Below are 15,380 nucleotides of genomic sequence, written 5' to 3' on the forward strand. Positions count from 1 at the left end.
TCATGTTGATTTGTTTATACTCTTGTTTTTCTTCCTCTTAAGTCATTAAGGCTCTTTCTGGAAGCATCACAGGACTTGGTATCCATCAGCAAAAGTGGAATTCAGAGGATTCGTTCTAATATGTTTACAATCTAACTTTTCCCTTCCTTTCTCTCTGCAGATTTTGTGGAAGTATAATACTTTGTCATTATGAGATGTCGTCTCTCGGTACCTCCTTTGTGCAAATTAAATTTGATGACTTGCAGTTTTTTGAAAACTGCGGTGGAGGAAGTTTTGGGAGTGTTTATCGAGCCAAATGGATATCACAGGACAAGGAGGTGGCTGTAAAGAAGCTACTCAAAATAGAGAAAGAGGTAAGGTCTTTTCCTGCTATCAGAAGTGGTCACGGTAGCAACTTATGTAAGCTTTTCAACCTAGAGCGCAGGCTGCCAGGGACCTAGCAAAGCCTTTGGGTCGGATCTATGAGGCCGTTTCCCAATTTCCATTCTAGGAGCCCCATAAATAGCAATCAATGCCATGTGTGCGTTAGGGTTGAGTTTTACTAGGGGTCGTCTGAACTGAGAGGATTTCTTTCCATGGCATGAAAGACAAATATTCTCTGAGCTCTCCTCCAGGGGAGGTGAGCCTTCAGGCCTTCCCTGGCTGCAGGCTTTTCTTTTTCCTGGGTCAGCCAAGAGGGGTCAGTAGAGAGTAGGGTGTAAAGTTTTCATCCCCTTTGCATTTTTTTGTCTGTAAATTTGTGGTCATCAGGAGTTGTCTTTTGAAAATTAAAAAAACGTTATTCTTCTGCTGAAATGTAAACAATTCCAGCTTCTTGAATTTTACCTCCACTTGAAACCCGAGGTGATGGTCTTTGTATCATAAAGGTGCTAGACAGAGAGCTGCCCAACTTGTAAAATCAGAAAAAGGTCTTGGCTTTTGGCATCTAGGGTTTGTGCTGGTCCGAGTTGAGCTCAGAACTCATACATAAACCCTTCAGCTTTCTCAGGAAAGTGACGCAGCATCGTCCCCACATTCAGTTTGGTGCCTAAACTCTACAGTAAAGCCAGTTGTGGAGCTGACCCATAGAGGCTTGGGACACTGATCATTTTTAATAGCTACCCTTTGCAGTTTTTTTTTTTTTTTTTTTTTTTTGGTCATTTCTATTTATGTCCTGTTTTGGCTAATTGTTGGTCTTTTCTATATCTTTTTAAAGTGAACTTTTCCATAAATATCTTTGACTCTCCCTGAATGATTTCTTTTTTTTTTTTTTTCCATTAACTGCTGCCAGTGAACCGTAGCAATTGATTAGAGACAGAAACCCAAATGGAAAGCACTTTGTGGCATTTCCTCCCAGCACTGCCGTGTGGCTGTGTGATCACCAGCTGTGTTTCCGATTGTTGAAGCCAAGTCAGAAGGACTAAGCTGTCTCTGCCTTATGGTATCTGTAGCTTGTGGAAAGTATTAAGAAGTGGTAGCTTTTAAAGCCAACGTGTGCCCCAAACAGAAGAGTACTATATAGAAAAAGTTTCCTCTCCCTCATTGCTTTATCAATAAATGTTTTAATAGTAGCCAAATAATAAAACCATTTCTTACTCTAGGCTAAACCTACCTTCTTTGTTCTATGAACTCTTAAGCCCTTTATAGGCAAGCATTTTTGTACCTATTTCATAGATGGGGAAATAGAGCTTTGAGAAATGTATTAAGCTGCCCCCGTAGGGTCAGGTGAAATCCAGATGAGACCCTCTGTTCTTTAGTTTTTAACTCTGAAACCTCTAGTTGACCAGGTAGGAATAGAAAATAAGCCAATTCCATCAAATTTATATTCAAAGAAGTACATAAGTATGCTAGTATTTTTAAGCATGCAACTTCAATACAATGAGCATGTTCTTATTTGGTTGTTGGATGTAAGAGAGATTTTATGAGATATGAAACAAATTTTGGTATGAAAACAATAATTGCAACTCATTCACTCCACCCCCCCATTCCATGCCCAATACCTTTTTTACTGTCTTTTGAGAGAGCCAGGGAAATGACATCAGAAAGCCCAAGGGTGAAAGCAAGAATTGGAAACTGCCAAGTCCTGCTCTGGTGTAGGTATGGAACCTGAGTGAGTAGCATTCAGAAATGTTAATTAAACTGCAGGAGCACAACTCATTAACTTGTATGTGGGAAAGCCAGAAACTCAGTTTCAGCTTTGGGCTCAGTTTAGTTGGTGACTGTCAGTGATAAAGAGACATGGTAGGTTATTGCAAAGCATCCCCACACCTACTGACTCAACTTAAGTTTAAGACGTAAAACATTTTGCCTAGTGGTTGGCAATTATTGGAAACAAAATATACATTTCTTCTGTAAGTGTTACATTTTGTGAACGATGTATTGGCTTCGTGGCTAGATGTTTTCTCAATGATAAGATAAAGGTAATAAACTATGGGGTTTTTTTTTTTCCATTTTATAGATTCAGTCCTGTGTCACTTGGTCATTTTTGCCAATGAGTTTTAGAAGCAATGGAACATTTAATAATATGTTTGTAGCTCACTCTTGGAACTCTTTAAGAATTACCTGATATCTGGTAAAATATATGGAACATGGAGAAAATATATGCAAAACTCTTTAATTTTGTTTACATGAAAGGACAGAGGGATGCTATTTATTTTCACTTTATTTGTAGACCTCTAGTGAGTATGTATACTTCCCTCTGCTTTAGTGAGTATATATTACTTTTCTGATTTAGAAAAAAGGAAAGAAAAATAGCATTTACTTAAAATCTTTGTAGTGCTTTAAAACTTAATTTTTAAATATTCATCTGTTTGATTTATTTTTTAGATTCTACGTATAAGTGATAGCAATAGTATTTGTTTTTCACTGTCTGACTTATTTAACTAAGCATGATACACAGAGCATATATATCACATCTTCTTTATCCATTCAGCTGTTGATGGACCCTTAGGTTGTTTCCATATCTTATAAAACTTCATTTTTTAAAAACGTTTACACCTAGAGTAAAACTGCGAGGCTAGCGCCATGAACTCTAGCATCTTATTCCCCAGACTCACCACCAATTAACATTTGTAACATTTGCTTTCTGTCTATATATTATTGATTCATAGATATTCATATATATTTTATTTTTACTGAAACATGAGAGTAAATTGCAGATGCTATGTACCTTTATCCCTAAATACTTTAGCATCTCCCAAGAACACAATTATAATTCAACTGTCAAAAATTTAAGGTGGATACAATAATATTACCTACTATACAAGTCTGGTTTTGAATTTTACCAGTTGTTCCAATAATGGCTTTTTATGGGAACTTTTTTCCCAACCTAGCATCACGTACTACATCTAGTTGATCTATACTTAGTCTGCTTTAATCTGTAACAATTTCCCCTCCTTTCTTTGTCTTTTAAACTTGGACATTTTTGAAGTGTGCAAGAAAGTTTTGTAGAATGTCCCTCATTTGGGGTTTCTCTGATTTTCCCTCCCACCAGCCTAGTTTGAGGTTATGTCATTTTGGTAGGAGTGCTGCCTGGGCCTGTGTCCTTGATGTATCTTAATGCAAGACCTGCAGTGTTGGTTTGTCACATTATTGATGATATTAATTTTGAACTCTTGATTGAGGGGATCACTGAATTTCTCCACAGTAAAAATACCTGTTTTCTCTTTGTAATTAATAATGAAATTATTGGTAGATCCTTTGAGGTTATGTAAGTATCTTTCCTCAACCTCCAGTACATTGTCTTTAGCATCCATCTGTGATTCTTGTTGGAATCAAATTTTATTATGACAGTTACTGTGTAGAAAAGCAAGAAGTTCTAGCATAAACGAGAGCCCTTCTTCCTTCTTTCCTTCCTTTCTTCACTTATTGTTTCATTGTAGACTTATGGATTCTTTTTTCAAATTCAAAATGTTACAGTTCATTACAATTGGTATGCACTTTCATGCTTAAATTGTCCCTGATTTGGGCAAGTAAGAGACCCTTCAGATTGGCTCCTGTGTCCTCTTGCTGCGTCTCCGTCAGTTTTTTAGCCTGTACTTACTTCCTGGCACAGAGAGATGTTCCAGGCTGAACTAGTTCCTGCTGCAGCCCTGGAGCCAGCCATTTCTTCAGGAAGCCCTGATTCAGAGTACCTGACATGGGAGTGCGATATTGAGAAACTAAGATTTGGAAGCTAGGTTTGCTTATTGTAGACTTTTTTTAAAAAAGAGCCTTTGTTCTTTTGGGAGAAAAAATGGTTATAGACATTTTATTTATGGAAGCATTTAATTTAAAATTTGACATCATAATCTGAATAGGTATAATCTGTGATATACTCCTGTTAGAAATGTAAACTGGGATACTTTTTGGAGAAGAGTTTAGCAAAATGTATCAAAAAATCTTAAAACATTTACTTCCTTTGAGCCAGAAATTTTACTTCTAGTACTTTATCCTAAGGAAATAATCAGGGATAAAAGAAGGCTGTAATAGGTTGCTCATTTCAGATATATATAATGGTGAAGAATTGGAAACAACTCAAGTGTCCTGTAACGAATTATCCTATATCTCACCCCTCCTCAAAAAGGTGAACGTGAGAGGTGGTGGGTGTGTTAATTAGCTTAATTGTGGGGCTCCTTTCACAACATATATACGTATATTGAAATCATCATGTTATACCTTTAAATATATTACAATTTTGCTTGTCAACTACAGAGATGAAAAAAATTATGCTTCATATGTGTAATGGATTCCATTACATTTGGAAGAATACTTAAAGAGAATACTTAGGAGAATGCTTATGATATATTGCCGAGTGGTAAAAGCAAGTTACAAAACAATGTTTGTAATATGATCCTAGGTGTCTGCTTGGTATCTGTGTAGTGTTTTTTATTTTTCTTACACTTTCCTTTGTTTTTAGTGTTTTTCTATGATGATCTCATATGTCTTCCCCTCCCAACATTTCATTATGAAAATTTTCAAACCTAAAGAAAAGTTGAAAGGGTTTTGTACTGAATGTTTGTAAGTCTACCATCTAGGATCTGTCATTAACATAAATACTTGCTTTATTACATGTATATCTATGTATCCTTCCATCCATCCATCAGTTTTGAAGCATTTCACGATTAAGTCGCAAGTATCAGTATGTTTCCCCTTAAATATTTCAGCATGCGTATTATTACAGAGTCCATTATGTGTTTGCAGTTTTGTTACTTTTGAGGTAAAATTTACATATAATGAAGTACACCAATCACTAAGTTTTGACTGGTGTGAACAGTTTAACCCATATATTTTCTCTTATGATCAGAAAAAAACTCAATTAAGCCAATCATAGCTCTGACAACCTATGCCACTTTCTAAGGATGTTCAAGCAAACTGAGTTTTACAGACCTTTTTAGCATGTCATAAATCACAGATTTTCCCATCTCAACATGTGCTTTAAAATGTTTAATGTTCACTTCTGCGTGGCTTTCTCATAGCAGCACTACAGGATTTTCAGTGGTAATTTAGCTTGTTTATGTCAGTTGCACATTTGCTTACAGTGCACTATTTTTGTTTAAAAAAAAAAGTTTTCAACAGGAAAAAAATAATATGAGCTTAAGGATGTATACCAAAGATAAGAAAAGAAGCCATCATCATATCTTTTTGGTAAATTCCAGATGAGCTGAGATCAAATCAAGCTGCTTAGGTGAAAGTTGAAGCAAGGAGTGGAGAGGACAGAGAAAGACACCGGATCCCAGTGTCCCCTTTCCGCTCTGACCCAGAGGAGCTCAGTCCCCACACAAGTGGTTCATCAGCTTCACAGCATGAACCAGACATGTCTATACCTGCTACTTCTTTCGTCTGAGAGAGGTAGAAACCTGCAAGCATTTGTATTAACTTGAAATCTGTTGATCTATAGCCAGTAGTCGGAAACCAGATTTAAGTAGGAGATATGAAAGAAACGTGATTGCTTTTTATTTCTCCAAAAGAATTGAAAGGAGCCAGAATCCTCAAGAGGTGAAATATTACTGAGACTCTTTCATTTGCCTTCCCTTTTGTAAGGTCCCACTCCCTTTATTTAAAAAAAAAAAAAATTTTTTTCCTGTCACATTTGACTGTTGTAGAGATGTTGAAAGCCAGATAATTCAAGTTTCCAAACTGTCCCACATTGTAAATATTTATAGATAAAGAGAGAAGATCAAAATGTCAAAACTGGTCATAAGAACAGAAACTATCGATAACTTTTTACATAAAGGGGGAGATATCCATGTGAGGTAGGAATATAATATTAAAATTGATGCAGAACTCAGAACTAAAAATAGAAGCTTTTATCATACAGACTTTATCAACATGACAGCATTTAGAGCTTCAGAGAGAGCTCGTTAATGTTGTTATCACTATCAGCTCATGGGAGACTCTTTTCCCTCTTCTTTGCAGTTCTGTGGCTTTTTATTAATGAATTATCGGTATTTGCTTTAATTGTCAGAATGCTGTTTTAATATTTTCCCCCTGTCCCAGAACACAATAAAAAAGAAGAATATGACATTTACTTTCTTTGCAAATCTTCTCAGCGCTTAAATACGTTGATGGGGCCAATACAAACAAAAATTAACTATCTTGGGGACTTGATAACTGCCATTGAGTTCTGGCATAGCTCTGTGATAATCTGCCCAAAATGGTGCTCAAGAATGGCCACTGGGTATTTTTAAGCCTCAAGAGAGCGGACTGAGCTATGCCAGAGCTCACATTTTAAGTTGCTGTCTCAAGTGCCTAACTGGTCTGTGACAGCATCTCCACACCCCAAGACTCCTCCCCTTCACTCAGGAGTCCCTTCATGACTTATTATTTAAGACAACTCTGTGCAGTTTTTCTGTCCCCAGTCAGAATTGAGCCATTCTCAATCCTGTTCTTTTAGGTCAGTGGTTCTCAAAGCGTGGCCCCTGTACCAATGGCATCAAGCATCACCTGGAAATTTGTTAGAAATGCAAATTCTTGGGCCTCACCACACCTGAGTCAGAAACTCTGGTGTCTAGGGGTTGACAGTCCGTGATGTAGCAGGCTTTCCAGACGTTTCTGATGCCCACTGGAGCTTTAGGTTGTACCTGGCCAATTGTTTGTCAGATACAGATGGTCAGTATGTTAACTCCAGTTTCGAATTTCAGGTACCTTGTGAAACTGGTGGTGGGGGAGTTTTTGTTGTAAGAGGCTTTTGAGACCCTTAAATCCACCATGTTCAGGTGACTACCTGTGCCCAGGCCCTACTTGGCAGTGTCACTGAGCACAGTGACCCCGAGGCTGACTGAGGAATGGTGAGCAGGTGAGAAACCTCAGGCAAATGCCTTCAGATTCTGAACCTCCTCCACCCGGATTCTCACCTGACTTTCCAGCTTCGTCTTTCATTTTCTCACCTGAACTCCCGCCTCCCGTTTAAGCATTCTTCTGTTGTACTTTCCTGTTTCTGCAACCTTGTCCACATTCTTTTCTTCACTTGTAATACCTTTGTCTCCTCTGCCTGGGCAGGTCCCATTCATTTTTCAGCATTAATTTCTTCTCTGAAACAGCATATATATTTTTTCTTTTGCTTCTGAATTTATAGCAGTTAATGCCCATACCACTAATTTGACATGTGGTTAAAACTGTCTTGTGACTCTAAAATTACTGTAAGCAATTGCCACTTAACTTTTCATGTGAACATGCCATGTCTTCTCATCCAAAAGGGAGGCCAAAAACACTACTTACATCATAGGTTGTTGAGAGAATTGAGTTAACATGTGTAAAATTGTCTAGAATATTTAGTGCTTGACATTTAGGAAGACTTGGGTTAACTATCATTTGTGGCTTCACAACTGTTCTCTCAAGTTAGGAGAGCAGACAAATGTGATATTTTGCGAAAGCTCCAATTCATTGGTTCCTAGAACTTATGTTGAGAAGGGGTCAGAGGCCACATTTACAGTCTGCAGGCAGGAGCCATGGCCAGGCTCAGCATGAATGCGGAAGGGCAAGCATGTATGTGAGGGGCATCAGCATCCATGGCTGAGCTCTCTGAGGACGAGTACAGCCTTTTTCTTTGCTGCTGATGCTGTCAGCATCCTGGTCATGCTCATTGTACCAACCACCCACTCCTCCTGGGAGCTGGTCACATGGTTAGGTTCTTTCCATCACTACCCTCTTCTTCACAGTTGCAGTATAAGGTTATAATCTCCATTTGACAGTTCAGAAATTAAGGCTCAGAGAGGTTAAGTCACCTGGCTGATATAAAGATCCTCCTTCTTGTCTGCTTCACAGCACCCAGCACTGTGCCTTGCTCACAGTAAAGTTTTTGTTCCTTGATATTCGAAATCATGTCGCAGTAGACTTCCCTCTCATCATCCTCCAGGAAAGATTCTCTGTACTGATGTACCTGCGCTTTCTTCCTTTACTCTCTTTGAGCTGTGAAGAGGGTAGAGCACATCTGTCTTTACTGCATCTTTACTGTATCACTTGCATTCAGCTACATAGTAACAGAACTCTTAGCTGTTAGTTTGATTTTTAAAAATGCCTTTGCTTTTGTACGTTTTTAGACTGGCATGCCATTTCCAATTAAGGAACATCTCACTGTGCCATGCTTTGACTTTGCACTACATATAAAAATCATCACTTTGAATTAGAGAATAAGTAGTTTAAAACAATGAAATAATGAATCAGTTTCTTTGATAATTATATGTAGTCACCATCTAGAAGTATATATATATATAACAGCTATCCATGCTCAGCTCTATTCTATGAGACATTTCTGTTGCTGGGAGCTTATAATCTGAGACACCCCAAAGTGAACTGCTATAAAGAGACATAGAAAATTGGATGCATGTTGAACAAATATGTAAATTAAATGAGTAAGCATGTACTACTGATGTATCTGAAGGTAACACAAACCTTACGGGAGAGGTAACCTTACAGTGAAGAAAAGCTAGAGGAATGGCTTCTCCTGGAACCAAGAGGAGTTTAGAAAACTAACTGAATTATAAATAATTTTCTTAACAAATGTATGGTTACCAGGGGAAAGAGGGTAGGGGAGGATAAACTGGAAGTTCGGGATTTGCAGATACTAACTACTATATATAAAACAGATGAACAACCAGGTCCTACTGTATAGCGCAGGGAACTATATTCAATACCTTGTAGTGGCTTAGAATGAAAAAGAAAATGAAAAGGAATATATATATATGTGTGCGTGTGTATGTGTACAAATGAATCACTATCCTGTATACCAGAAATTAACACAACATTGAAATCAACTATACTTCAATTAAAAAAATTAATTAAAAATAGATAAATAATTTTCTTATCGTGTTATGTGAAATGCAGTTACATTAAGACAAACATTACTCTATGATATTTTTCACATCATTGATGTGACCATAAAAATGTTTTATTTGTGAAAGAAAGCCCCATCCTTCTCATTTTTGCTTCTCAGTCAGTAAAATTTTTTTACTCCTTTCAAAACTTTGTTAGATTACATTTTTACTTGCATGGGGATTTTTGATTTGCCATATGAGGAACATTATTACCATGGTTATTTCAGCTTTTCGTTAGTTATTATTGATCTCTGTATTAAGCAATAAACATTTCAGTTAGTTAGTAATTTTTCTCTGGCCATGCTCTAAATACTGTGCTGAAGTCAAACCAGTGAATGTATTCCAATAAAAATGTTATGTCCTGACTAACTGGTGTTACACAGCTAGGCTCTTGCCTCTAGAAGAAAAATAGTATGAAGCACAAATTGAATTTCTGAGAAACTCAAAGCCTAATATAGAGAGAGCAATTGAAAAATTGAAAAATTTGAGGAGAGGAAGAGCCACCCATGAGTATTTCAAATAGTTTTGAAGTAGATATAGCTTTCAGTCTTCAGAGTAGAATTATATCACTTGGGTATTAGAAATGTACCCAGTTTTCTTCTGTGCTTTCTGGTGAAGACCAGAAGTCACTGACATGAAATTACCTAAGACAGAGGCTACCTTACCAATTTTTTTTCCACTCATGCTTGATTCCTGATCCTGGTTAGGACATCCAGTTTCTTTTTGAGCTTTGTCGTTGATGACATGTGAGATGCAGGATGTTCAGTTTCGGAACAGTTTAATTCTTATAAAGTTCTTTATAATGTAACTTCCAGCCATGGATACTGGTCTCTGTTTCTGGTGCCACACAGAACAAATCTTACCCTCTTCTTTCCACATGTCTTCTTATTGAGTGCAAGATCTGTATCTTATTGATCTTTTTTTCTGAGCTCTACATAGAGCCTGGAGGATCGTAAGCCATCAGTGATTGCATAGAGCATAAATACAGTAATAATCACAGTGATCCCTTCTCCAATTTCTCTTCTTTTGTAAGATTTCAGAAATCTTTTGCTCTTCCTGCGTCTACAGAAAAGAATAGCCTGGCATTCCCAGTCTACTTCATAGCCTTTTCTTCTCCATGTGTGGCTGATTTTTTGAGTTCTTAATAAATTAGTTTGTCTTTGAATGCAAGGTTCTGTTCTGTAGCAGCAAGGCAGGATTTTCCTGGCCATGATTCTCATCTGGTTTGTTTTTTTAACATGTTTCCAAAAAAGGAATCTAAGATGCTTTCGCTTATCTGTGTTAATATCAGAAGTTCAGTGATTCATGACTTGAGAAAAATTAAGATGTCCTAAATGAAACGAGACCATCGGAAGTCTAATGACTTGAAAATATGACGCCTATCTCTGACACTGTTCTTTAGGAAAGTAGTGCTGAGTAAAATCAGCTATATTACAGCAGCTGCACCTGTAAGCATGAAAATGTCTGGTGAGGATCTGTGCAGGCTCTGTTAAAGAAGGAGGGGACCGCACGGCTGATCTGCTTTTGAAGATAGATGATGATAGTAAGCAATTAATGAGCAAAATCAGTTTAACTCACTAACTTTTAAGAACATGCAGAACGATGCTTCCTTTAGTGGGAAACAGTTACTTCTGTTGTTGGAAACAGAGTCGTAGAGTCTACCTGAAGAGTTAATGCATTCATTTTTATTTTACTCGTTGGATGGGTATTTTAAAAAATAATGCATTGTTTAGCTAACATCTAAACTAACTTCTCCTGAACTAATTGGCTGCTGACCAGCTCTTTAAAGTTGTAAAAGTGGAGAATCTTTTCCTTTTAAAAATCTCAGGATAGTTTCTTAACCACAAAAAAAAGGCCCCTGAATGTAATCTCCATTCTTCCTTGTGAAAAACTTTATACTCAAAGAAGCCTGGAAGTTGTGGCGAAGGCCAGGGTACCTCTCTCAGAACAGTGAGGATATGTGGGGAATCCTGATCCTAGATAGTCTTACCGTAAGTGCTGATCAGGCCAAGAACAAAGCTTAGTATGAGATCGAGACATTAATATTAACTGGATTGGAGGTGTGGAGTGTAAAAAATTAATTCTCCAAAAACTGATTTTTTTAAATTGTTAGCAGGTAGAATAAGCCTATTTTTGAGGTTCCAGGGAAGGCCCTCTGTACTCCCAGATCTTTTTCACCTGAATGTAGGGTAAGATTAAATAGAGTATTGCTGAGAGAAGTGAAAGAAGACATTAGTAAATGAAGAGACACACCATGTTTATAGGTCAGAATATGTGCTGTCAAGATGTCAGTTCTCCTGAAACTGATTTGTATATTCAGTGCAATCCCAATCATAACACCAGCCGGTTTTTGATAGAAATTGATAAGCAGATTGTAAAACATATACGGAAACGCAGAGGACCTGGAATAGCCAAAACAATTCTGAAAAAGAACAATGTTGGAGAACTTATACTACTGCTTTATATCATTACTTATGATAAAGCTGCAGTTACCCACATAGTGCAGTATCAAGATGTATATAGATCGACCAGCAGGACAGAACAGAGTCTAGAAACAGACCCACACATGTTTGGTCAATAGATTTTTGACAAAGATACCAAGGAAATTCAGATGAGAATGAAAAGGTGAATGAAAGGGTCATATTCTCAACAAATAGTGCTGGAACGATTAATGTCCATATACGTGAAAATTGACAACCACCGGACTAGGGAAATGTGGTTGGTTGCTGAGCAGTGATAACGGTGTGTGTTTTCTCCAGCCATGTTCAGCTCAGCAGGTACAGGATTGGAGCAGATGGAGAATTGGGTCTGTTCAGGGCTGTGGTTTTCCTGAGTACAGTGAAGTGAAAGCAGAACAGGAGTTGAGGGTGGATGCCAGGGAAGGATGCTGTGATTTGCCATGGAAAGTAAGCTCGGTGAGGAGAGGAGAGAAGCCACTGGGAAGGGAGTGGCACTGAAGAGGTGTAGGAACTGGTGATTATAGGCTGAGAGACTGTTGGAATCCAGGCACCAGAAGGAGGGAACTGGAAATATAAGAAGTGGGATGGGTGGATTTTGGATTCTGGAGGGTGTGCTTACTGGTAATGCAGGGTCTAGGGTGTGACCGAAGGAATGCATGACGGAGGTGTGATGAAGGATTGGACTGTTGCAGGGGAGCTCAAGGGCTTGAGAGAACAAGTGTCAGAGGCTCAATTTATGTGCCCATAAACATTCCCACACTGAGACAGGAATCATAATTGGAGAAAATGACAGCAAGCTGGGGGCTGAAATCATCAAGAAATGAAGGGGGGCTACCTGGCATTGGTGTAGGGCAGCAACAGTGAAGGATAACGGATGATGCAATCTGATGGCATAGATCCTTCTTTTAGGGAGGCGGTGGGGAGAACCGTCTGGAAGGGGTAACTAGGAGCAGGAGGACGCCTTGCTCACCTCCAGGCCCCACAGAACAAGTGTGGAAAGAGACAGACTAGCTGCCATCCAGAGGGCTGCAGAAGGGAGCCTGCTCCTATCAGAAGATGAGGGAAAGTTTAGGGAAGTTAATTGATTGATTGATTGATTGAAGTATAGTCAGTTATAATGTGTCAATTTCTGGTGTACTGCATAACATCCCAGTCATGTACATACATACATATATTCATTTTCATATTCTTTTTCATTGAAGATTATTAAAAGATATTGAATACAGTTCTCTGTGCTGTGCAGAAGATAATTTTTTAAACCTATTTTTATATATAGTGGTTAATATTTGCAAATCTCAAACTCCCAAATTTATCCCCTCCAACCCCAGAAAGTTTAGAGTTTCAGCAGAAGTCTGAAATGGCATAGGCTTTAGGAGACTGACAGAAGACTTAAACCGAAATGCCATTGGACCCATTGCTCTCACTTTTAAGTGTTTGTTCTAAGGAAATAATTGGAAAAGTGCACCTGTGTATATGTTAAGAGTTGTACGTGTCCATGTGGGGAAAGAAAAGAGGAAAAAAACCAACGAAGCTAACCAAATGCATAGAATCTTACATCTAGCATGGAAATGGGGAAAACATCTTTATGATTCGTCAGTTTTGTGTACAGAGGCAATTCACTCCATTTAGCTTTGAGTCATGCAAAGTACCTTGAAAGTATACTCATATACTGTTGATATTTTCTGCTTTAGCTCTCCTAGGGTATCATTGATGGCCCCTAATTTTAATCTCCTTATTTATCTTATTTGTTCCCCTTAATTTCTTTGCTGTCATGAAGTACTGCATACACATGGTATAAAGTGAACATCAATTCTACTTAAGAGGCTCTCTGGGTCTTAGTTGATAGCTGAAGGAACACTGCAGACATTTTAAGTGAAATGCCCATTTATCTGGGCTCGGCATCTCCTTTTAGTATTCTTGAGGAAGACAAATAGAGCATTTAGCTAACCAACCAATAGGGCTTTAGAATTTTGTCTTTGTTTCTAGCTTGCTCCAGATTTAGTAATTATACGGGGGAGAAATCTGTATTAGTTCTATAGGTGAAAACATGTAAAGAACATGTAACTAGTACTTGGGTGGTATTTGAAATATGTCTTTTCCTTTATTATGGTGGATTTTTCTTTCTTTCTTTTTTTTTTTTAGTAAACTCATAAAGGTTCTGGAATGTTTACCCACAGCCATTTGTCAGGATGAGTTAGGAAGAAATTTTCCTTTTTAAGAACTGTGTTTAAACAGAGGAAAACATTTCACACCTGTTTATCTTAGCAGGGCCTGCAGAGAGGGGGAGGCAGGTTCTCCATTAACTCTTCCATTCAGAGAGGAGTTTAGAAAAGAGACACAGTATCCTGTGACCTTGTCAACTTTGAGAGCCAGATGGAGGGACCCGCTATTTGTGTCTGCTAACAAAACCTGTCCTGAACTTCTCGTTTCTCGTTCTGAGCTCATTTGTACAGTTCTTTCAGCTCGCCTTGCTGAATTGTCTATGTTCATGAGATGCTCATGTGATACACATGTCAGAAACACATCTTAGAAGTTTTTTTAATTGAGGTGTAGTTTCTGGTGCACAGCATTCAGTTATATGTGTGTGTGTGTGTGTGTGTGTGTGTGTGTGTGTGTGTGTATATGTATATTCTTTTTCATTATAGGTTGTTACATGCTATTGAATATAGTTCCCTGTACTATGCAATAGGACTTTGTTGTTTATTTTGTATAGAGTAGTTTGTATTTGCTAATCCCAAACTCCTAATTTATCCCTCCCATCCCCGGAATTCTTTTCTTTAATGAAAACTGCCTTTCTGTTTTGGTCCTCATTTGATACAGTGCGTGTCTCTCTTATCCTAGTGTATTAGGAAATCTGTTTGGGGCTGGGGTGTGACATATTTGTCTCCTCTAAAGGAATGTTTGAAGATCTCTTCCTTTTAAGATATTAATTCAATTCAGTAGTAAGAAAGATATAGTAAGTTAAATTAATAACCCTTTTTAACTTTAAAAAGAAACAAAGTTCTTTTTTATGCATCTTCTAAATCAAAGTAAGTGGTATTCTCTTTGACTGAATCAGTTCATTAAGCCATATAAGAACATCAGTCTATTTTTTCCTTTGCTCCCACCTCTCATCACTGACTCTCTTTCCATACAGCTACTTAAACCACTTCACCTTGCAAACATTCCTACCTTTCTTGATTTCAGTACCTGACACAATTATTATCTCTGTCCTGCCTTTGACCATCAACCATCCCTGAGTGAATTTGGCATCCGCTCGGAGGACCCCTGACCTGAGTGCAGACTTCTGTCACTACCTCTTCCATGACTTTCAGCTCCACTTCCCTTCAGCCACTGAGGGGTAAAATCTCAGAGCTGAGAACTGCTCTACCTTCAAAATAGCAAGCCTGAGCTTTCCTTCTCTGCCCATAATTTATTTTACCCAGTCTTCCAGCAGCTCTGCTTTTCTTCATCCTTATCATGGCATCTAGCCTCTCTTCTCCAGACTCAGCCCTCCCTTTTGGATTCACTTGCCTCCAAGCCTGCAGGTTTCCCACCATGCACTTACTTCAGTGTTTGCCTCTTAAATCCTGTTAAACCCTTTTCTTCTTTCCTCCTTGACCTGTTCCCTGAAGACAAAGACAATGGCTTTGTATATCTGTGCGTCGCC

General features: G+C 38.2%; 1 protein-coding gene across 5 annotated transcripts in view; it reads left to right on the forward strand.

The window, feature by feature from the left end:
• Positions 1-15,380, forward strand: part of MAP3K20 (mitogen-activated protein kinase kinase kinase 20) — a 155,767-nt gene that overhangs the window by 12,098 nt on the left and 128,289 nt on the right. For all 5 annotated transcript variants that reach the window (XM_032479703.1, XM_032479706.1, XM_032479704.1 and 2 more), the window contains exon 2: positions 161-353. In XM_032479703.1, coding sequence (XP_032335594.1) covers positions 161-353 — 193 coding nt within the window. The remainder of the gene's footprint in view (positions 1-160; positions 354-15,380) is intronic.

The sequence above is a fragment of the Camelus ferus genome, chromosome 5 (genome assembly GCF_009834535.1).
Source record: "Camelus ferus isolate YT-003-E chromosome 5, BCGSAC_Cfer_1.0, whole genome shotgun sequence".
Taxonomy (NCBI): Eukaryota; Metazoa; Chordata; class Mammalia; order Artiodactyla; family Camelidae; genus Camelus; species Camelus ferus.